Source organism: Sceloporus undulatus, chromosome 2 (assembly GCF_019175285.1).
Source record: "Sceloporus undulatus isolate JIND9_A2432 ecotype Alabama chromosome 2, SceUnd_v1.1, whole genome shotgun sequence".
NCBI lineage: Eukaryota > Metazoa > Chordata > Lepidosauria > Squamata > Phrynosomatidae > Sceloporus > Sceloporus undulatus.
The window spans coordinates 198,274,841-198,298,616 of NC_056523.1; the positions used below are offsets into that span (position 1 = coordinate 198,274,841).

General features: G+C 38.9%; 1 protein-coding gene across 3 annotated transcripts in view; it reads left to right on the top strand.

Annotated features, from left to right (window-relative positions):
- Positions 1-23,776, top strand: part of STXBP5L (syntaxin binding protein 5L) — an 84,301-nt gene that overhangs the window by 34,604 nt on the left and 25,921 nt on the right. For all 3 annotated transcript variants that reach the window (XM_042451401.1, XM_042451402.1, XM_042451403.1), the window contains 8 exons: positions 1,611-1,765; positions 4,201-4,273; positions 5,477-5,624; positions 8,084-8,151; positions 9,205-9,245; positions 11,502-11,716; positions 18,079-18,251; positions 19,555-19,680. In XM_042451401.1, the coding sequence (XP_042307335.1) occupies positions 1,611-1,765; positions 4,201-4,273; positions 5,477-5,624; positions 8,084-8,151; positions 9,205-9,245; positions 11,502-11,716; positions 18,079-18,251; positions 19,555-19,680 (999 nt within the window). The remainder of the gene's footprint in view (positions 1-1,610; positions 1,766-4,200; positions 4,274-5,476; positions 5,625-8,083; positions 8,152-9,204; positions 9,246-11,501; positions 11,717-18,078; positions 18,252-19,554; positions 19,681-23,776) is intronic.

The following is a 23,776-nucleotide window of genomic DNA, read 5'->3' on the forward strand; positions in this document are numbered from 1 at the left end:
TAATTTTGGCCCCCAAACCTGACCTCAACGTGTACATGAGGTCGACTTATAGTTGAGTATATACGGTAATAGGGGCAGGTTGGGGCAGCTGCCCTGGCCAGTGCAGACAAGGCATTTGTCTGTTCAAAATTTTTATGATACTTTTAATTAGTAGGTCAAAAGAGTATTTTTCACTCAGAGCCCACAAGAAAAGGGTATAGCGGGGGGGGGGGGGGGGGGGGATTGCTAGTTTTTAAAAAGAGAAGCCCACACATATTAGTGAAAATGACTAGGTTTCTGTGGTGTAGTGGAAGGAGGCATAGGTTTCGACTAGGGGCTCTGGGCTCTCACTAGCCTAGTTCTGTAGTCTCTGGCGATAGGGAACATGCAGCTCCACTGGCTGCTGGTCCATTTCTGGGCACAAATTCATAGTGCTGGTTTTGACCTATGAAGCCCTATGTGGCTCAAGTCCAGGTTATTTGAAGGACCATATTCTTCCTTATAAACCTCCTGGCAGGCCCTTCTCTCTGTCCCACCACACTGACTGGTACATCTGGTGGGAACATGGTAACCAGGGCCTTCTCAGCAGGTGGCCCCAGGCTCTGGCATTCTCTTTCCAGAGAAGTTAGACTGGCACCCTCCCTATTTTCTTTCTGTAAATGGCGGAAGAAAAGCTTGCTTTGACAGGTGTTTGAGAACTGACTGTTTAGATGGTAGAAAGCTTGTATAATGTGCTGGATTTGCTACTTGGTTGTGCTGGGATTTTTTTAAAATTGTTCTTCTTTTTAACTGGTTTTATTTTATTTTTTAAAATAATTTAATCACATTTTAATATTTGCATTTTGTGAATTTTTAACTACATTTTTAAAAAGTTGTAAGTCACTTAAAAGGCAGGATGATGATAAGTATTATCATCATCATCATCTACACCATCCTTGAGGTTGTGAAACTGTATCTGGATTATACCACTTTAGAGTGAGGATGTGGCTCATGAGAACAACAGTACAAACCAACTTCTTACTCTTAGAAAACTGATTTGTTAGGGGAAACTAGATTGCCCAGATATTTGTTAACTGTACTCTTCGATACCGATCTGAGATTGTTCTGCTTCCCATATCTTCTGAGATACAACATCTAGTTGCTGAAGAGGATCACACCAATGGTAGTTCCCAGCTTTTTCTTATTTGCTGTGGATCTTATTGCTATTAATATTATGTTTTGTTATTTTTGTGATTGTTTATAATGTCAGCTTCTATTGCTGTGTTTTGGGGAAATATTTGTCTCTGGGAAGAAAAAGCTCTAGTGAATGAATGAAAGAACAAGTGATAAGATCACCCTGACATGATACTTTCTCAGACAAAGGTTGTTAACCTTTATTCTGTGGACTCTTTATCCCATGAATTTATGTATCCCATTAATTTCCAGCCATGGAAGGAAAAGATTTATTCAGTAATCTGATTCATGCAACTTCTTTAATTCCTATTTAAATAGGAATTCAGTGTTTTCAGTTCAAGATGCTATGAATGTCAATGAAAGTCTTTAAAATATAGTAGTTTTCCTTTTTTCCAGCTTGCAAACATCTTTGGAGTGACAGTAAATACATCCGCTTTGTTATTATTTTTCCAATACAGTGAACCTTTTATAATTTTTTCTGGTGGACTTTCTTATGACAAACCTTGGCGGAGACCAAGTCTGACGATCATGCATGGAAAAGCAATTACAGTGCTTGAAATGGATCACCCCATTGTTGACTTTTTAACACTCTGTGAAACTCCATACCCAAATGGTGAGTGAGTGTTAAAACCTGAGTCACTGGTTTGACACCAAATGCTGCATTTGTACTCCTAATGTAACAAGCAGACCAAAGTATTGTGCTCTGCTTGCCTTTGGTCCCCTGAGCACTAAGCTATGCCTCTGTGTGGAATGGAGAGGTTATGAACAACAACAACAATAACAACAACATCTCTGTTTCATACATACCATAGCAGGATGTATATTCCAAGCAGAAGTGTTTCTCATTTTTGTTGATTGTTTTGTAAATGCTGTTGCAGCACCATATTCTCAGACAGCGATGTGAAAATCTTTCAGGCTTATTTTGATTATGTTTTTCAGAATCCCAAAGGAGTTCTGTTCCCATCTAAATTCTTGACTTGGTTTTGGGCCTGTTTTTTTCTTCCTATATGGAAATTTGTGTCTATATAGTACAATTTTTGTACATTTTTCTAAACTCCGCAGTTTTGCATGTGTTCCATTGAAAGGAGGAAGGGATCAGAAGTGGGAGGAAAAGGGATGTATTTTTATTTTGGCATGAGCTTTCATGGATATAAACCCACTTCCAAAGAAGCAATCAATGTTTCATTGACTAAATCAGGTCTGCATACATTTTTATTTATGTTTTCAAATGATGGTTTTGTGTACCTTTATTGTCACCAAAATGCTTTATAAGTCTCAGAAATAGATTTCCAAAGGAAGGTAAGCTTCATCTTACTGCCAGTGTTGAGAAGTGTGAAATGGATATTTTCATAAGGAATATGAACCCAGTGAATTTCTATTTCATCCCTGGTCCCAGAACAGATTGTACATTCTCATACTAATTAAAGGTTAAAGCTATATTTATAAGAAGACACTCTTGTGGAACATGGCATTAAATGTACTGTATTATCAAAATGACACAAGTTCCAGGCAGTTTCATCAGTGTTCCAGGCAGGCTTAACAGCTTGAACTACTTCATCTTTCTAATAACAAGATAGGCAGGAAATTGATTTCTTTTTTTAAATCTCAAGCAGCAGTCTTTAAGCTTGTTGCTGCAGACGCCTGTCCATATCGGTAGAAATGCAATTAAATATGATGTTTCCCAGTTTAGAAGGTTACTGTTCAGGTTTCTGCTCAAAGTCTTTCCTTTTGAGACTATTCAGAACTACGGTTATCTAATAGGGATAAAAAGATATCTGAAAAGTGGATGGCAAAAAATCCAAGAAAGGGACTTCTCAAGGAGAATCCTCTTCAAACATTTTTATCATTTTCCCCCACAGTCCTCAAATAGACTCAAGGATACTCCATCCATCCCCAGCCCATTTCCTATCTCCCCCCGCAGCAAGATCCAGTGGTCAGTTAGTGGTACCTGATCAAGAAGGATTGTTGCAGATAGCAGGACAATTCTCTCTAGGCTGTCCTGTTCTCACCCACAACATCAGAATGGGGAGCCGAGCCTGGATTGTGGAAGGCTATAGCCTCCAAAATCCACTTTGCTTGGCTTCTGAACCTGGCTCAGGTCCAGGCTGTTTGGCAGACCATATCTCCCTGTGTGAACCAGCCTGGGCTCTGAGATCATCTTGAGAGACCCTTCTCTCAGTCCTGTCACCATTGCAAACACAGATGTTGGAGACACAAGAGAGGGCCTTCTTTGCACCTGCCCCATAGGCTCTGGAGTTTCGTTCCCAGGGAGGCCAGGATGGTTTCCTCCTTGTTACCTTTCCATCGACAGGCGAAAACCTTTTTATTCAGACAGGCTTTTAAAACAACATCTTTCAAGAATGGGCTGAGGTGTTGTATTGTTTTAAAGTGTACAGTGTACACTTTTAAATGTACACTTTTTAAACTGTATTTTATTCTTTTAACGAGCCATCTGTTTTAATATTGTAATAATTTAATGCTACTTTAATGTATCACCTTTATATGTTTTCTACTGTAAGCCACTTTGAATTCTGGTTTGGGAGGAAAGCAGGGTATAAAAAAATAAATAATTCCCTCCCCTCCATGGGGAACTGAGCAAGGCTCATCAAAGGCTATCATCTCCATGAACCTCAGTTGCTCTCCCATGTCATGTGGAAAGTTGGTCTGAGCAAGGATTATCAAAGGCTGTAGCCTCCACAATCCTTGCTCTGCTGTCCATCATCTTCCTGGCAGTCCATAGAGAAGAAGAAGTAGCAAAAAAAAAAAAAAAAAAACCCCAAAAAAGATTGTCAAAGGCAACAGCCTCCATAATCCTCACTCCCCAGTCCCAGGCCTCTGTATGGTGGGGAGGACAGGAAAAAGATGAGAGGGAGAACTCTTTAAAAATTCTTCACTTTTCAAAATGGCCTTGCATCAGGCAAAAGTTGATTAAATTACTTGTTCACTTCTCTGCAAACAAATAATATAAAACTGCACACCCCTACTATATAATATGTTTTTATTTAATGGTCTAGTTCAGTAATATTGGTCCTTATTCTCGATTCCTAGAGATTCAAGAACCCTATGCAGTAGTTATACTGTTGGAAAAAGATCTCATTGTCGTTGACCTGACTCAAAGCCAGTAAGTATAAATTCCTTATGGCAGTACCACTTAATAATTAGGGGGGGAGACCAATTTCCCCCCCTTTTAATCAAATTGGGGTGTATAGAATATCATGAACAAATCAAATCCAAAATCTATTAAAAATAAGTATATTTAATGACCATCAGTGCAGAGTAAAATCCATGTTTAAACTTGTAGTATAGCTTTAGCTGCCTGGGATTAGCGCACTCTTCCGGTGGCTTTTTTTCTTTTGTTTTCATTTCTACTGACTGAAATAGATTATGGTAGGGAGGAAATGTTATTTGGGGATTAAAGTTTCAGAAGATTAATGTACTGATTCAGTTCTACCCACCACTTTAAAATCTGATTAATTTTTATGGATCTCAAGACACCAAGGGATTATAGTTATGCGGCAGAAATTATTTAGTTCATCAGTAATTACACTCTGTTATTTGGTCCAAACCTAAGACGGTTTACAAGATGAATTACAGAAAAATACCAGTACAATCCGCTTAAAATATTAAAACACTCATAAAGTTGAAGTAATCAAAGTGATCAGAGGGCCTAGCTCTTACTGAAGTGGTAAGCCTGTGTGTGGGCTATACAACTAAGTTGAGACTCCCTGGGGAAGTCTTACATGATGGAATGTTGCAGCAAGCAACAATAGCAACAACAAAATTCTACTTCTCTGCACCTATAAAACAACTATGTAGAATCCTTCTCCTTGAAATTTGTGTGCAGGGATTTTTTGTACAAATTAACCTTCCATCATCTCAGTTGCTGGAGACATTTAAACAAAGTCTGGTTGGCCTTTTCCCAATGTGAACAGGTTTATGTCATCTTTAAGAACTGGCAAGAGTTGAAATAATTAACAGAGAACTGACATCATTCCCCAGAAATCATTATTCACAGAGCACAATAAAAAAAGTATGACTGTTGCACTAGCTACACTTCTCATGTGAAATCATTTTTAAATTGGAAGTATTTGAAACTATGGGTTTTCTATTTTATATTATGAGGTTTGTTTCAAACAAAAGTGGTACACCTGAAATTTTTAAAACTATCAAGAATATAAATTCCAAGAATATATATTTCAAGAATTTCAAGAATATAAATAACACTCATTGCTTGTGGTAAGTTATATTTTAACTTGATTTGTTGCATAAATGTCTATATAAATACAGTAATATGCTAATACCACAAAATATCTTTCTCAATTAGTTTTCCAATTTTTGAAAATCCTTATCCCATGGACATTCATGAATCGCCAGTTACCTGCACACAATATTTTGCTGACTGTCCTCCAGAATTGATTCCTGTGCTATATTCTGTAGGCGCTAAACATAAGAAGCAAGGATACAGCAGTAAGGTAAAAAAAACCAGTTAGGAAACATTCATTGAATCAGAAGTAGTAAGATTATTAATGGTTTATTTATTGTTTATTCTTAATGTGCTAAATCCAAATGTTAGTCTCAGCTACAGTAGACACTTTGAATCAATGGAAACCTGGTAAGTTAATGCTTATGAAATTCCCATTGATTTAGTGGGTTTACTCTAGCTGTAACTTATACTTGGATTTCCATGGATTCAAGCATGCATAATATATATTCCAAAAGCAAACATTGATTTTGATATAAGTGTCACCATTTTACTATTCATTGTATTTAATGGGACTTGAGCATCCACAGATTTTGGTATCCATGAGAGATATCTGGAACCAAACCTCAGCAGATAACAAGGGCTTGCTGTATACTATTTTGTTTAGTTATAGCCTGCCCAATCACAAGGAATCTGGGTGGGTTACAGCAATAAAAATTCAAAATTAGCCCCTTCCCACCCCCTCACTCCCTCCAGGCTGGACGATGACAGTTGCCATGGAGGGAGGGCTCTTTCTCTTGAGGGCAGTCCTGATGGCGTTGGGCCTGCCCCCTCACTCCCTCCAGGCTGGACAATGACAGACTATCGATCAAGGAGTACTGTATGTTCCTTTTTGGTGTTGAGCAAGGATTAGAACTTTGCAGTTTGTGGACAGCATACCCCCCCCCGAACCCTATCCTTTCCCACCTCCTTAACTCCCCAGATTTCCTTAAAATAATCAAGTACGCTTCAGAAAACTCCAGGGGCATAGTTTGTCATTTAAAGGCTACTTCAGACAATGAAGCTTGCTTTAGGACAAAAACAATTTTTTTAAATGCTAGTAATGGCCTTCAAGATGAAATTGAATAACTAAAGTCTATTCCTCTCTCCCAAAAACAGAAATAGACCTCTAGCCACCTTGGGGTCCCCTCACTCACATTTATGCCTTTCTGGCAGTCTGTGCAGCTGCAGAGAATTCCCAAAATTGCCTCCCAGTCCCATAACAGTTTCCATTCTCTGCTGTAATGCACAAGATCCTCCACTCAGTTGTTTCCTGTGCAGCCTCTGAAGCTGGCAGAATCCCACTTACTGTTCCCTGATTCCTGATATTGCTGTTTTTCTACATGCCATTTTCCCCATTGGCTGGGAAAGGGAGCTTTGGATCACAGATAATTAATACCCATCTTCACATTTATTGTGTTCTTATTTGATAGAACTGGAAACTTTGTGAGTGGAGACATGCCTTCTTAGATAGAGAACAACAGTGTGACATTCCAGAGAGTCATGGAATTATAGTGTTGAAAGAGCCCTCATGGGTCATTGAGTCTAACCTCCTGCTTAATGCAGGATCTTCAGTTAAAGCATCGCAGCAGGTAGCTGTTCAGTCTCTTTTTGAAGACATCCAGAGAAAGACACCCCACCACCTCTGCGCAGTTAGTTCCCTTGCCAAATCACTCTTTCGATCAAGATGTTCCTTCTAATGTTCAGTTGAAATCTGCTCTCCTGTAACTTCAAACAATTAGACCTGGTCTTCCCTTCTGTGGCAGCAGGGAACACGCCTGCCTCCTCCTTTCTGTGGCAGCCCTTGAGGTATTTAAAGAGTGGGATTATTTTCCCACCTCACTCTTCTCTTCTCCAAGCTGAAGATGACTAACTCCTTGAACCTTTCCTCTTGTATTTGCCATTCCCTGAACCCATTCTAACTTGCATGTATCTTTCTTAAAAGGAGGAGCTGAGAGCTGACCACACCAGATGAGTTCTGACTTGTGCAGAATATAGCGGAACTATTACTTCCTTTGATCTGGAAACTATGGTTTTATCAATACAAGCTAAACTAGAACTTGCCTTCTTTGCTGCAGCATTATACTGTTGTGTTATGTTTAGCTTATCGTCAACAATAATCCCAAGATCCTTTTCACATGTAGTACTGCTGAGCCAAATATTCCCCATCCTATGCCTGTGTATTTGTTTTTTGTGGCCTAAATGTAGAATTTTTCATTTGTCTCTACTGAATTTCAGTATATTAATTTCTGCTCAATTTTCTAGTTCAACTAGGTCTTTTTGAATTCTGTCCCTATCTTCCTATGCGCTAGCCTCCTCTCGCAGTTCTTTGTCATCTGCAAACTTGATAAGGTTTCCCTCCACCCTGTCAACTAAGACGTTAATAAAAATGTTGACGGCGATTGGCTCTAGACTAGAATACAGGGCTGCTGTGTTGGAAATTGAAACATTGTGGCAAGGATACTCTATTAACCTGAGATGTAGAGAATTTACTCTGCAGGTTGGTGCTATATAGGATGCCAATATGTATTTTCATTGCTTAATATATACATAATATTTTGTCCATGTTTCTGTCATATCTATGGAGCTGAGAGAAGAATTTATAAAAATAAAATGTATTTCAGTATGCTACTTGTATTATGTAACTGTATAATATAACTTACATAATGTAACTGTTCCCCTTTTATTTAGGAGTGGCCAGTCAGTGGTGGAGCATGGAACCTGGGTGCACAGACATATCCTGAAATAATTATTACAGGGTAAGGAAGGTATTATTATAAAACACTAGTTATTTTGGCAGTGATCAATCTATTAAGATGGCCCACCCCTGGAAATTTATTGTGCAAACTTCTCTTGCTAGCTCTCATTTGAAACATAGGCTGCATCTGCAATACACAAGTAATCCAAGTTGACATCACCTTAACTGCCACAGTTGAAAGCTGTGGAATTCTGGGAACTGTAGTTTGTTGGGATATCAGAGCTCTCTGACAGAGAAGGCTACATGTCTCACAATGCTACAACTCTCAGAATTGTCAGACTGCAAATCCCATGAGCCCTCGCTGCTATAGCTGATGGGAGTTGTGGTCCAACAACATCAAAAAATTATATTAAATTTAGTACATAATGGTTAGTACATAACAAGGCTGTTTTACCTATACTTTCTGATTTATATAGTGTAATTTGTGTAATATGTGAAGCAGCAAATGGGAATTGGCAAAATTATATATTTTTCAAGTGATTAAATAAACAGGGGAAGAAATCGCTTCCCAGCCCCATACAATATTCCAGTTCCCTGTTTTCTTTGGTACATTACGGCTCCCTCCAAGTTTTGTGGGCCTTGGAGAGGTTGCATAAGCACTTCTGTTCTTCTCAGACCAAGCTTTCAGTCAAGCTGCTAATCTGTGCCTTCTTTGCTTGAGGTTCTTAAGGCCTAGTCCCCAGCCCACTATTGATGTACTAAAATACACACATATAAACCTACTTCCAACAGAAGGTAGCTAAGCCCTGCGCAGGGGTGTATTCTGGGGTAGCTTGCATTGATGTCCTCCCCACCTTTCCTTTCTCCCACTAAAAACACTTTATTTGCTAGACACCTTCCCTGTCTATGAAGATTTGTTCAAATGGTCATTTGAATGAGTCCAGTTCCTATCTCACATCTGTATTTTACAAATTTGGACTGTTCTTCTTTGTGTGTTCAAATTATTAGGCGCGTATTGGAATTCTACAGTCTTACAAATAAAACATTTGAGATTGTTCACAATAACAACAGTATACTTCCATTTTTAAATTTACTTTTATTTATTTTTTTCAAGTCATGCAGATGGATCAGTAAAATTTTGGGATGCTTCTGCCAGTAAGTTTCTAAATGTAATTTTTAATGTTAAAGAAAAATAATTACATGTATATTTAAAGAGACACAATTAATTACAATTGTTAAAATGTATGAATAATTTTTGAAATGTATGGATTAGTGTACTTATACCATAGAATAAGTTTCTGTAATAATAATTATTGTATAAAAAACTATCCAAAGGGGGGGGGAAATTGATAGTAGAATATACATTAATAAATGAAAAGATAGAACTAACATGTGTCTGAAAAATATGCTAAAATAAGAACCAATGAACACATCATTCTTGTTCTTGTCTTTATGTGATCAGTTATCTTTGTCCCAGAATGTATCATTGTGATGCAGTGACCTCTTGAAGGATTAACCACATACAGTGGTCCCACCACATTTGCTGGGGTTAGGGGTGAAGGACCCCATCAATGTGGAAAAACTGCAGATAAAAACAACACTATACTTTTTACCTAAGAGAACACCTCTTCAATAATCTCCAGGTTCTCCGGTTCAACTCTATGGTCAACTTTTGCCAGAAGTTGATCATAGACTCATGCTGGAAGACCTACAAATGCCTAGAGAAATGTTTTCTCTAGGAATTTCTAGGTTCTCCAGCACAACTCTATGGTCAGCTTCTGCCAGAGTTGTGCTGGAGGACCTAGGGATTCCTACAGAGAACATATGAATCAAAAGTGTAAATAATCAAATCTGTGAAAGAAAAAAGTGGAAAAGTGGAAAAAGAAATGCTTTCTTTAATGCTTAACTATCTGGCAGTACAGACCAAATCAGTGTTTAGGCAGTTTATGATAGTTTGCATAGAATAGAGTTCTCATAGAGTTAGATACAGTTTTTCATTAACGACCTTACCATAGCTTATAGAGTGCAAAAAAGGAATAAAAAGTGTTATATAGACTTTTCAAAATGGGCTAAGGGGTGTAAATATGGTAGGAAACTTGTTAGCATTTTGGTTCTAAACCTGTTTGGCATGTGTCTGGAAGTGAAGGGGAGATAAAGCAAGAGAGAATGGAGAAGAGATGGGGAAGAGAGAAGAGAACAAGGAAGTGAAGATTAAGGGGAAAGAGATATGTTTGGAGGACTGTGTAAATGGGGTGTGTGCATGTGGATGTATTTGTATGGGTGATGTGTAGATATGTGGATTAATATAGGCAAGCCAGGTGTAAATGTAGCAGATTGAAAAACATGTGGCAGAGGAGTGAGAAGAGAAATGGGGTGACCCTAACTATAATGGATTACAGCCCAGTTTACTGCTGGCAAGCTGTCCTTGGAAGGTCACCTATGAAGGAGTCAGCACTCAGATTAAAAAGCATTCTCTACCTTAATTCTACATTTTGCATAAGATCTAAAAGATTATGTGGAACCTCACCCTACCCTGGTGTATTTGGAAGGAGGACTCTCTGGGCTGAGGGTATTTCTGCTGTGCTTGAATAATAATGTAATAATCCTGCCAAAGAATTTGAGACGAGCACTCTAGAAAGAGCAGCAGCAACTCTTTATCCATACCTGATTTAGAATGGTTGCCCTAGGTTACTTGTCCTCTGATTGTTTCCATAACCATATGCTCCACAGCACAATCTCTTGAGATGTTCCTCCTCTATTTGCCTGAGTTTTATATTTCCAATCTTTACTGCATGGTCACTCATCTTGCCTAGTTTTTAGGGATCTTTCTTTCTTTCACATTGGAGGACGTCCTTTTCTTGGCAGAGTCAAGTCAGCATTTCGTCTTGCCTATTGATTTAAGGGGAGATTAAGGGATATTCTTGAAGGATATTGACTGGCCTCCTTCTTCCCTTGAAAATAGGAATATACAAAAAGGAGGAAACCAGATGAAGGAAAGAGGCTTGTTTGCATAGGGATATTGTGCTTTTGTATTGGCTATCTTAATGGTGAATTCCTTGTCCTTCAGCATCAGTTCCCGATACCAGCAGTGGGTGGGTTTTTTGTTTTTGTTTGTTTTAAATGCTGCAATAAACCCAACTATTTAAAACAAAAGAGCTTATTTCTCCATGCGCCACAAAATAAACCATGGGCATCAGGGGTCTGTCCTGCTATTATTATTTAAGTCAGACTTTGAACATCCTCCAAATCAGAGAACAGCTAATCCTAGTGATATACTCTGTTTTATTGCAAAATGCAATATTTCACCTTGCTATTTTCCCATACTGAGAAAAACAGGAACTATGTCTTTACAAATTATTATGAATATATTTTTTCTGAAGACATATGGTAGGTGACTTCAATATTTTCTAGTTACATTGCAGATGTTGTACAAGTTGAAAACCTCAAAGGTGTTTGAAAAACAGAAGTTGGAAGGAAAACCAACAGGAGAAATTGTAGAAGAGGATCCTTTTGCCATCCAGCTGATGTACTGGTGTCCTGAAAGTAGAATATTTTGTGTAGCAGGAGTCTCCGCATATGTTATTGTTTATAGATTCAGCAAACATGAAGTTAATACTGAAATATCAGTAAGTTTGCCTTTGTTTTATTATTGATTAGCTGTTGTGATGTCTTGATGTACTTAACTAAAATTCTACTTTTTAAATTTGGCTTTATTGAATAGAATAAAGTTTACAGAATAAAATACAGTAATAAGAAAGTACACATAATTATATATAAAATATCTTATATCAAAATCACATATTTGAGATCATAATAAAATAACAAAATAATGTATAAGAAAAAATAATTCTATTTTATTTTTCTATATTTCTTCTTTCTTTCTCTAAAATTCTACTTTTTAAATGTGGTTAAAATTCCAAATTAGCATATAAATAGATTTAACAGAAAAAGTGAAAAGTATGTTCCAATCAAGTAATGATAATGGTTACATTAGATAAGCAGCTAAGCCTTATCATTTGAAACAAAACACTAAAATAGGGGTGAAGCAGACAGGCAGTTTGGAGTGGCCTCTGGTCACTCCACCCCCAATCTGCCATGGACCACAGCAACCACATGGCCTGCTCTGAAAGCGGGCCACGGAGGCTGTCCCAAACAGGCCGCTGGCAAGGAGCAAACTTTCACCGATCCAGGAGAGTGCGTCATCTGGATGCTACGTCCCCGAAACAGCTGGAAGCCGCTCTTTTTGGCCCATCTGTTTCAGGCCATAGATGATCATTTTCTTGTTTCTTAATACATTGTTACTCATAAACTGAAACATGTGATAAACCTACTTTATGCCAATCAAATTAACTAGCTGTGTGAGAAGAATCTCAGTACAAACTGGTTTCGAACCAGTTTGATTAATTTGATGCTACAAAATAATGCTCATTTTCAAAATCTAAGCCACAGAACACTTGTGACAACAATATATTTCCTGGATTTTCTGCTCTTCTTCATGTTTTTCTGTGCAATTTCACACATGGATTCTGCAGAGCTCCTTTCAGAATGAGAAACTTGCTCTAATTGTATGGTGTGATTCCGCCTTCCCAGTCAGTTGTCTGAGAAGTAGCTTCAGGGGAAATTTGCTTTAGACCAGAAAAAAACCTATACCACAAATTTTAGTTTATTGGGGCAGTAATGGGTCCTAGAGCAGATCAAACCAGTAATCGCTCTGGAAGCCAATATGACTATACTGAGGCTGTTGTACTTTGGCCACATCATGAGGAGGCATGACTCACTGGAAAAAAGAATAATACTAGGAAAAGTAGAGGGAAGCAGTAAGAGAGGAAGGCCACATGCTAGATGGATGTACTCTATTAAGGAGGTCATGGGTATGAATTTTCAGGACATGAGCAGAGCAGTGGAGCATAGGGAGTCTTGGAGATGTTTCACCTACAGGGTCTCCATGGATCGAGATCGACTCAAGGGTGGATAACAACAACAATCAGTCATCAGCCAGACACTCTTTCTTGACACTTATTTCAGGCTGTTTACATCATTGTTTTTGGGTGTTCAAAGTATGAAGGTGCTTCAAGTGCAGAGATTTACAGATATATGGCAGCCACTTCACCCACATATTTATGCATGAAACTGTTGTAGCACTTCTTTGTTCAGAGTTTCCCCAAAGTTCCAGCTCCTCAGTCCAAACTGTTAACTTTGCTTCCAGGATTGCTTGATCACTGAAGTGGGTGGATCTTCACAACTTTCTTTCATTTCTTCCCTTCAGTCCTTTGGTCATGGTTATAAATGATACATCTAGGTGGCTCCTACAAACATATGCACAGCGGTGCCCCACTCTCCTATGGTGATAAACCTCCATATCAGTTCCTTGGAACTGCTCACTCTGTGCTAAACACTTTTTACCATCATGTATTATTATTATTATTATTAACCTTTATTTATGAAGCGCTGTAAATTTACACAGCGCTGTACATGCAATCCTTTTAGTTAGACGGTTCCCTGCCCTCAGGCTTACAATCTAAAAAGACATAACACAGAAGGAGAAGGGAGTGGTGACGGGAAAGGGTAAGAGGTCCAGCAGTTCCTCTCAACCTCCAAGGCCTGGACCAAGGCAGATGGACTGAAGGGAGGGCTTGGCTTCAAAATGGAAGGTTAATCATTATCCAGGGAAAATACATACTCACAAGTAGGATAATGCATATACAGTACATAGCAATACAGGAAATGGATCGATAAACAGCCAACAACAGAACATCAGATAGTAAGCGACAATTATGCGATGCCTGGGAAGGCTTCTCTGAATAGGATGGTTTTCAACTCCGTTTTGAAGCTGGTTAATGAAGTGATGGCTCTTGCTTGTGGAGGAAGAAGGTTCCAGGAGTGGGGGGCAGCAAGTGAAAAGGGGCGAATCCTAGTTGGGGCAGAGGAAATCCTGGGCTGAGACAGGAAACCTTGACTGCCAGAACGGAGGGCCCTGGTGGGAAGGTGAGGAGAAAGAAGGTCTGATAAGTAAGGAGGGGCCAGTCCATGGAGGGCTTTGAATGTCGACAGCAGGAGCTTATACTGAATGCGGAAAGGGAGAGGGAGCCAGTGAAGGGATGCCAACACAGGAGAGATGTGGTCAGAGCAGTGGGTGGAAGTGATAATGCGTGCAGCTGAATGCTGGACAGAGATTAAAGGACGGAGGTGAGAAAAAGGAAGCCCAGCCAGGAGGACATTACAGTAATCAAGTCGTGAGATCACTAGGGCATGGACCAGGATCTTGGCAGTAGAAGCGGAGAGATATGGTCGGATTTTGGCAATATTGTACAAAAAGAATCTACAAGCCTTGGCTGTGGTCTGGATCTGAGGGATACACGACAGAGAAGAGTCAAAGATAAAGCCAAGACTGCGGGCTTGCTGGACTGGTTGAATGGAAATGTTGTCCACAGAGACAGAAAAGGAGTGTTGAAGGTTGGGCTTAGGAGGAAAGACAAGAAGCTCCGTCTTGGACATGTTGAGCTTCAAACGCCGATGGCGCATCCACTGCGAGACAGCTGTGAGGCAAGACGAAACTTGCTGTTCAAGCCTTGGAGAAAGGTCAGGGGTGGAAAGATACAGCTGGGTGTCATCGGCATACAGATGGTAGGAAAAACCAAAAGAGCTGATGAGTTTTCCTAAGGACAGTGTGTAGAGAGAAAACAGAAGGGGACCCAGAACAGAGCCCTGGGGAACTCCAACAGATAAGGGAACAGGAGATGAAGTCTGACCTCCTGCAACCACTGCAAAAGATCTGCCAGACAAGTAAGATCTAAACCAGTCGAGAACAGAGTCTGAGAACCCAAGGTCAGAGAGTATGTCAATTAGGAGACAGTGATCAACGGTGTCAAAGGCTGCAGACAGATCAAGAAGGATGAGAACAGAGTAAAGGCCATTAGCCTTGGCCTGTAAAAGGTCATTCGAGATCTTAGTGAGAGCTGTCTCTGTAGAATGCTTTGGGCGGAAACCAGACTGAAAGGGATCGAGAATGGAGTTGGCTTCGAGAAACTCAAGACAGCGTGAATAGACAACCCGTTCCAAAACCTTAGAAAGAAAGGGGAGAAGAGAAATCGGACGATAGCTAGACAAAGAGGAGGGGTCAACAGAATGTTGTCACATATCACCACAGACTTGTTGTGGCCTATTATTTGAGCAAATGAGGAATACCTCCCTGAACTGAGCCTAATACTGTAGTGCTTGAAGTGGAATATCATGTGTAGAGCGAGGTCTATTGCTTTCTACCTTGTGGGATAAAACAGTGTTTTGATTGATATGTTATTCAGAGGTCCTCAGAGCATCTATAAATATTTCCTGGTGGTGTGTGCAGTGAGCCTCCTTGCTACTGTTGGGATACTCCCTTTAGTGAATATAATTGGAAAAGCATGAATAGAAAATGCAGGAGCTACTTCAGTAGGGCAGGGTTGTCAGCTATCTTAGAATTGGAGTCATGCCATGCTTATTTTCTAAAGTAGTTCTGCAGGTCACCCACAAAATATCAATAAGGACATCCTGTATAGCAAAATGAAAAAACTTTGGCAAATGTATTACACAGTCATGCACTAACATAGAAGGACCTGCTCATTTTTTTTTGAGTTAGTCTCTTTTCAAAGCAGAAGTTCGCAAACTCTATCATTTAATACAATTTTAGGTGTGATTTCTGCTATGGAAGTTGATAGTTGTTCCAAGATATTGCCTCCCAAAATTAAACACTTCATAAAACAACTAACCCAAATGTATCCCCTGTCCCCTTCATGGAATTTATATATTGTAGTAGCACAATTCATACACTTGCAAAACTTTTTTTTAAAGCTTTTGTCCTGGAAGATCTTGTTTCTGTTAGCTTTTACCTTTAATAAGAGAGAAAGCAAATGGAGTATGCTCAGCATGATTCAACATCCTTGTGCCTGTACATGTCTTCAGACTTGACATTTTACTTCTCTCTTATATAGTCTGTTTGTTTTATTTTGATCAAGTTATTGTTATTCTGGTTTCTTCCTTAGCCTGTCAGTTGCATGGACTCTTCACCATGTACCTTAAATGTTCACCAGGAACAGGGGTTCTACTTGGACAGATCTGTGAGCTTCAGAAAGATCATGAGGCTTTCCTATGGAGGGTTCCATAGAAAGCACGGGCAGTCACAAACTCTTCATTTATCATGTTGGGTGTTAATATTATCATAGAATCATAGAGTTGGAAGAGACCACAAGGGCCGTCCAGTCCAACCCCCCTGCCATGCAGGAATTCACAATCAAAGCACCCCCGACAGATGGTCATCCAGCCTCTGTTTAAAGACCTCCAAAAAAGGAGATTCCACCACACTCCGAGGGAATGTGTTCCACTGTCGAACAGCTCTCACTGTCAGGACGTTCCTCCTAATGTTGAGGTGGAATCTCTTCCTGTGGTTTTAATCTATTGTTCCGGGTCCTATTCTCTGAAGCAGCAAAAAACAAGCTTGCTCCATCCTCAGTATGACACCTCATCAAATACTTAAACAGGGCTATTCTATCTCTTCTTAACCTTCTCTTTTCCAGACTAAACATACCCAGCTCCCTAAGTTGTAGGGCATGGTTTCCAGACCCTTCACCATTTTGGTTGTCCTCCTCTGGACACGCTATTGTTGCTTCAAGCTGGCAAAGTTTCCCATCCTAGAGACAGTACAGAAGTGGTGGTGACCAACCCCTGAGGAGGTCCCATGTAGTCTTGGTCCTCAGTTTTTATCTGCTAGTATTGTCTCCATGACTGAATCGGGCCTGATGCTTCTCCATCTGCTTTGTTCTGGGATAACTATTATGCATGTGTTGGCTTCATATTGACAACTGCTCCAGCTCCAGTAAGTAAAACTGCTGGCCTATTCCATATGGGAAACTGCAGACAGATTGTGAAGACTGCTTGATTGCTTGCTTCTAACAGTAGTTGTTCAGGTGTGATCTACAGAAGCTACTCAGCTACTGTACTTCAGTAGAGACAGAAAGAATATTTGGGAAACAAAAACATTGTCATGTTGGTTATCATGTTGATGGGAAGTTTGAAGAGAAAGGGAAGATGGGAGCCATAACTCTTGAGCATAAGAATGACAGGCTTAGAAGTGGCTTCAGTCAAAACTTTATCCTAGATGGAGAAGTTTCCTGAATAGTTCTTTGCAAAGGTAAAGAGCCTGTATGTGTCACTGCACAAAGGATCAGACAAGAAACTATAGACAGAAGTAGGCTACATGTCTGTTCTGTTCCTGAGATTTATAGCATTGCTGGTAGAAAACTTCCAAGAAACAAATTATGTGAATTACGTATCTTGATAAAAAGTTTCAAATACATTATGAATTTCAGGTTTATGTTTATGAAGTCAAATCTGATCTACATTTCAAGATTTTCTTCCCATCATTTATATTTTTATTATTTTGAATTTTATCTAATCTTATCTTAATTGTTTTTCCCCGTTCCTTCATCCTCCTTATTCTTCCCCTTAATGAGCCCTTTCTGGGCATTGAGTTTCTAAAGCTGCAATCTTATTGTTACTTAGAAGAAATTTTCACTGAACTCGCTGGGTCTTGCTTCTGAGTAAGCATATATAGGGTCAAACTGTACCTGTACTACTTCTTGTTTTGCATGTGCAGGTTAGAATTTCAAAATCCAAAATTATTAAATGGGTGGCTGAGATAGTGACACCTTTGCTTTCTTAGAGTTCAGTGTACAAAAACTTTGTTTAAAATATTGTGTATAAAATTATCACCAGGATATGAAACATAAATGAATTTATGTTTAGGCATGGGTCCCATCTCCAAGATACCTCATTAAGAATATGCAAATATTCCAGAATCTGAAAAATCCAAAATCCAGAACACATCTAGTTCCAAGCGGTTTGAATAAGGGAAACAGCCTGTAAACCTGTTTCCTAGAACTACTGAATTTGATTCCTATTTATTTTTATTCTTATTTCACAAAATAACCTTGTTTTTAAACCTCTTTCTCTCAAGTCTTTAGAGGTGCAACTTCAAAGTGACATAGAAGATAACATTAGTCCTGAGGCAGAAGTGATTCTTCCATTTTCAAATGCCTCCTCTCACCTTTCATCTTTAAAAGACCTCTCAGGCAGTACAAATACTGTAGCATCTGAAGGAATGGTGAAGGATAGTATCCCATGTCTCAGGTAAGGAATTTTAGCTTTTTTGAAAATCTTGTTTTTCCCTCTTTAGTCTTTTCTCTGTTAAAGCATAGGATATAGAAACCTTAAGGTAAGCAGAAACCTTTCTACTTACATGAAGTCGAAGGCTTTCATGGCCAGCATCCATAGTTTTTTGTGGGTTTTTTGGGCTATGTGAACGAGAAGATGCCAGCCACAGATGCTGGCGAAACATCAGGAATAAACTCTTCTAGAACATGGCCACATAGCTCGAAAAACCCACAAAAACTATATTTTCTACTTATGCTGCAAAACTTCTCACATCCTTTGATAGTTCCATATGAATAATATCCAAATAAATTATGCTCAGTATTTCTATGTAGCTTAGTGATATAACTTAAATCAGTGTCCCAATGTCTTTACTTGAACAGTACTGAAATGGAAACTATAGGAACTCTGTTTTACCGTAGATTATTATAAAGAAACAAAAAAAAAATGGAATATATAGCAGATAACAATAAAGATCAAGAAACAGAGTGCTTGATGTAGCTAAATCTTTCTTATAAAACCTAGTTCAGATCTTACTCACAAGTTCTTAAAATGTGGCCATCCCTAAATGATGAACAGAAACAATATAAAAGTCAGAGTAAAATTGCTGGAATATTTTATGTCCAATTTATAAAAAGGATTAAAACGAAGGCATAAAACGATCTTACATATGTGTAGGTGAAAGAAACAAAACGTACATTGTCCTGAAATTAACTTGATTACAAAATGACACTGACTGTATTCAACCTTACAAAATCTTTGTGCTTTTAGATGAGAGCACAGAGATTCATGTAGTCATATAATCTTTCATAATGGATCAAATACAGAAAACATCAATCTGATTTCTCTAGAGATCAGTTCAGGTTCAGTCTTGCATACAGTAACTCGTAACATGGGTATGCTTTGAGAGAAAAGGACACTTCTGTGGATGCATATAGGTCATATTTAAGAGTTCAGTCATTCTATTTAAACCTTGTCTTAAGTATCAAACTAGACGATGTACTATTGTCTTACATGTATTGTTACTATGAGGGCTCTATTTAAACAGGAAAAAGTTGTTTCTGAGGTGGAGAGGGAGAGTAGCTGCAGATCAGAACATCAGTGTAGAAGACAGGACCATAATTCCTCCCCCCCCCCCCCTCCTAGGTACCCTCTAAGGTTTCTTCCCTTCTCTTGCAGTTATGTAACATCTACTTCTCTCCAGATCGTTTTATCATGCATGAAATCGTTTCTACTTTAATTGCCTAGTCATACTGATTTCAATTTCCCTTTTAATCCTTAGTGTTAAGACACGTCCTGTGAGGATGCCTCCTGGTTACCAAGCAGACCTTGTTATTCAGTTGGTGTGGACTGATGGAGATCCTCCCCAGCAAATAACCAGCCTAGCTGCAAACTCAGCATATGGATTGTAAGTTAAAACAATATATTTTCAGGTAATAGGTTACATTGCATCGAAAAATTTGTGCCAGTATGGTTGGGGTACCTTACTTACACTTAAAGACTGACATGAAAGATCCCCATGTCTTTTTCAGTGCATCACTCATGGATGTGTGTATGTTTCTAATCCACCCTTATTACACCCAGCCAGGCATGTGAGAATAAAAAATGACTGTAAAGTAATCCATCCAGTTCTCTTTGCTTGTTTGTAGCCATTGATAATTACAGTACCAGTCAAAGAACACAATATATGTAAAACCAGAAATAATTAACCCAAGGAAATAAATCAATCCAAGGAAATACCCGATTCCAAGATTAAAGTGATTGTCCAGTACATTATTATTGTGTATCAAAAGCTCATAACTAATGAATGCAAAAGTATCACATAGGTGGCAAGCCTATGTATATTTGCATTTATCAAGGGTTATTGGGGAACATATTCCTGGCATTACCCAAAATGATGATGGCTTATGGGAATGAAAGCTCCTGATAAAAGAATCAAGATGCAACATATTCCTACAAAGCAGAAGAATTATTGAGAGAAAGTCTCTGAACGGGATACAAAATCAGAAACTTTGTATACTCATATATAAGTCTAGAAATTGTAGTCAAAAATTGACCTAAAAAGCCTGAGTCAACTTATCCATGGGTCAATATAAGTACTGTACTTTAACTCTTATTTAAAAAGGACTCATACCCTGATGAAAAGCAAGAGTGTAATCCTCTCCTGGAATCATTGACCCCCTTCTGCTCTCTCATCCATCCAGCCTTTAGTGTGAGCACAGTTATGCCTGCTGGAATTTTGTAAATCCTTTGACATTGTTTTCCTCTTCTTTGTCCTTTACATCCTTTGTTACATGAGCCTAAGTTTTACCCTTGAATTATGCACAGATCACATCAAAATCCATAAATTTGGCCCCTAAACCTGTCCTCGACTTATACATGAAGTCGACTTATAGTCGAGTATATATGGTAATTAGTCTTAGGATGAGTAACTGGATGTGTTCGCTGATTAAAAGTAGCATTAACAGTTGGGAACCGAGGTTCTGCATCTCCCCTTAGTTGTGCTGCAGTACCCTTCTTCCTTAGTGGGTTCTACTTTTACTTTTCTGACAGGTGAGTTATGTATTACTTGCATCATTAATAAGTGGTCACATACAAGCCAGGTTCCAGTCTCATTCAAATACAGTGGGCCCTTGCTATCTGCTGGGATTTGGTTCCAGGACCCCCATGGATAACAAAATCCATAGATGCTCAAGTCCCATTAAACATAATGGCATAGTAAAATTGTTTGCCTTATATAAAATGGCAAAATCAAGGTTTGCTTTTGAGGATTTATATATTTTTGGAATATTTTCAAGCCGTGGATGGTTGACTTTCTGGATAAAGAATCTGAGGATATTGGGGGGGGGGCAACTTATTCTGCTCATGAAGGAGCAACATTTATACAAAGAGATAGTGGGCTCTGAACTAATAAGTTTTAAAAGCTGTACAGCAAGAAGTATTACAGCAGTATAAGTAAATTCAGCTTACATTCTGTGAGCATTTGCAACAGTTCAAGGGGAAACTGGTAAAACATCCTAACCATTAACTGTGCTGGTGGCTATTATAAGTTAATTGTTCTTATTTGTTTAATGTTTGAGCACCAAATTAAAATATTTTGTATTTAGACTTTTCTAGTATTCATAGCCATAGCATTTCTGCACCGCGTGTCACCTTGTGTAGGGGATGGGACTTCTAGGAGCAGGGCTTCTGGGTGGGACTTCTGGGGGCAGGGCTTCCAGGGACAGCACATGCTCCCTCTCACGTGCAGGGACAAAGGAGCTGTGCACAGGTTTGTAGACAGAGGTATGTATGCGAGTGGAGAGAGAGGTGCACACACTCGGGATTGCATGGCGCATGCAGTGGACAAAGCGGGAGAATGGGGGGGTTGACCACGTGTCACCCCCCTTCTTGGGGTGTCTCCCGGTGCAGTCTACACACCCCCAGTGACTATTGATTCATAATGTCCCTGAATAATGCATATAGAAACATCTGGGCCAAAGCTAACAAAATGATACTCAACAAAGAAAAACGTAAGGTACTGCACTTAGAGCAGAAAAACAAAATGCATAGATACAGGATGGGGGACACCTGGCTTAAGGAAACTACATGTGAAAGGGATCTAGGAGTCTAAGTTAAGCATAAGTCAACGGTGCGATGTGGCAGCTAAAAAGGTCAGTGCAATTTTAGACCGCATCAATAGAAGTATAGTGTCTAAATCAAGGGAAGTAATAGTGCCACTCTATTCTGCTTTGGTCAGGCCCCACCTGGAATACTGTGTCCAGTTCTGGGCACCACAATTCAAAAAGGATGTTGAGAAACTGGAGCGGGTCCAAAGGAGGGCGACTAAAATGGTGAAGCGTCTGGAAACCATGCCCTATGAGGAAAGACTTAGGGAGCTGGGGATGTTTAGCCTGGAGAAGAGAATGCTAAGAGGTGATATGATAGTCCTGTTTAAATATTTGAATGGATGTCATATTGAGGAGAGAGCAAGCCTGTTTTCTGTTGCTCCAGAAACTAGAACATGGAACAATGGATGCAAGCTAAAGGAAAAGAGATTCCATCTCAACATTAGGAGGAACTTCCTAACAGTAAGGACACACTCCCTGAATGTATAGTGGAGTCTCCTTCCTTGGAGGTCTTTAAGCAGAGGCTGGATGGCCATTTGTCAGGGATGCTTTGATTGTGAGTTCCTGCATGGCAGGGGGTTGGACTAGATAGTCCTTGTGGTCTCTTCCAACTGTATGATTCTATAATTTTATGATCTTAATTCTAAGTGTATTTGCACAGGCTTGCGGAAAATTAGAAAATTATTTTTTCAAAGGAATCATTAGAGTTATTTCCCTCATTGCTGTTTTTCTCTGTATATTATACATGGCTTTTAAGCTATTTTTAATTTTTCCTTTAAAAAATATTTTTAAAAGGCCTAAAATTTGCAGGAAACAAATCCCTTCAAAATGTCCTTTCTCAGCATTTTCATTTCCAGCATGATTAATGAGTGGCATTATTTTGGAAAAGCAGTGTTTGATGTTACTCTTCAAAGTAGCGTAATAATTTTTAATGCATTATTTCTAAGCTATTCTTCTAGGGTAAATATATTAAAAACTGGAAAAGAGTAGAAAGCTTCTTTTTCGAGGAGTAGAAAACAGTTGATTGTATGGTGTTTAAACTGGCGCTGAGTATAACAAGCAGTTGTACACAGGGCCTCTTACTGTCATAATATTTAATTTATAATTGACTGGACAGAGATTTTAAAAAACTAAAAAAAATGTAGTTCAAGTAAATCCCTATAATTTTGTATTTCCCTTGATGGGACTTTTTTATTGTTGTTGTTGTCGTTTCTTTGTTTGTTTGTTGCAGGTGAAAGTTTTCCATACACCTATGTAAGAATCCCAGGACCATTAAAACATTGAATTTTTTGAGGGGAGGGGAGTCCCTTGTCTCTCTGTATGAAAAAATAAACTTTATCTCAATCTGTAAGCTTCAAAGTAGAATACTAAATGAGAACCCAAGAGTGTGGTGATGAATTTTATAGGAATTGAAGGTAGTGGTTACATTACTTTCTTTTACAGAGCTAGTTCTCATCAAAGCCTTATGCAATATCATACCATTCTTTCCCTGTCCAAGTTATGTGAGCCAGCACAGCTTTATCTTTTGTAGAAGTGCCAAGAATCAGATTTCATTCTTGAATTGTTTCATTAGTGTGGCAATGTAGGGCTGCAATAATGTAGCTTATATCCTTATTTTATACTTTATTTTTGTTTTTATATTAAGGTAGATGGTGTATTTTAAAAATATTTAATGCACCATTTAGGCAACTGAAACGTTTCATGAGAATTCAAAACTAGGCAAGATATATTAAACATAAATTGAATTAAGCACACTTGAAAGTATGTAATTAACATGACAAAAACCAACACTGGAGGAGGGATTGCTAGAAAATATTTTCAGGTCTCCAAAGATGGATTAAGATTCCACTAGCCTAATGGAGAACATTATTCCTGCATCCCCAGCTGCACTATGGA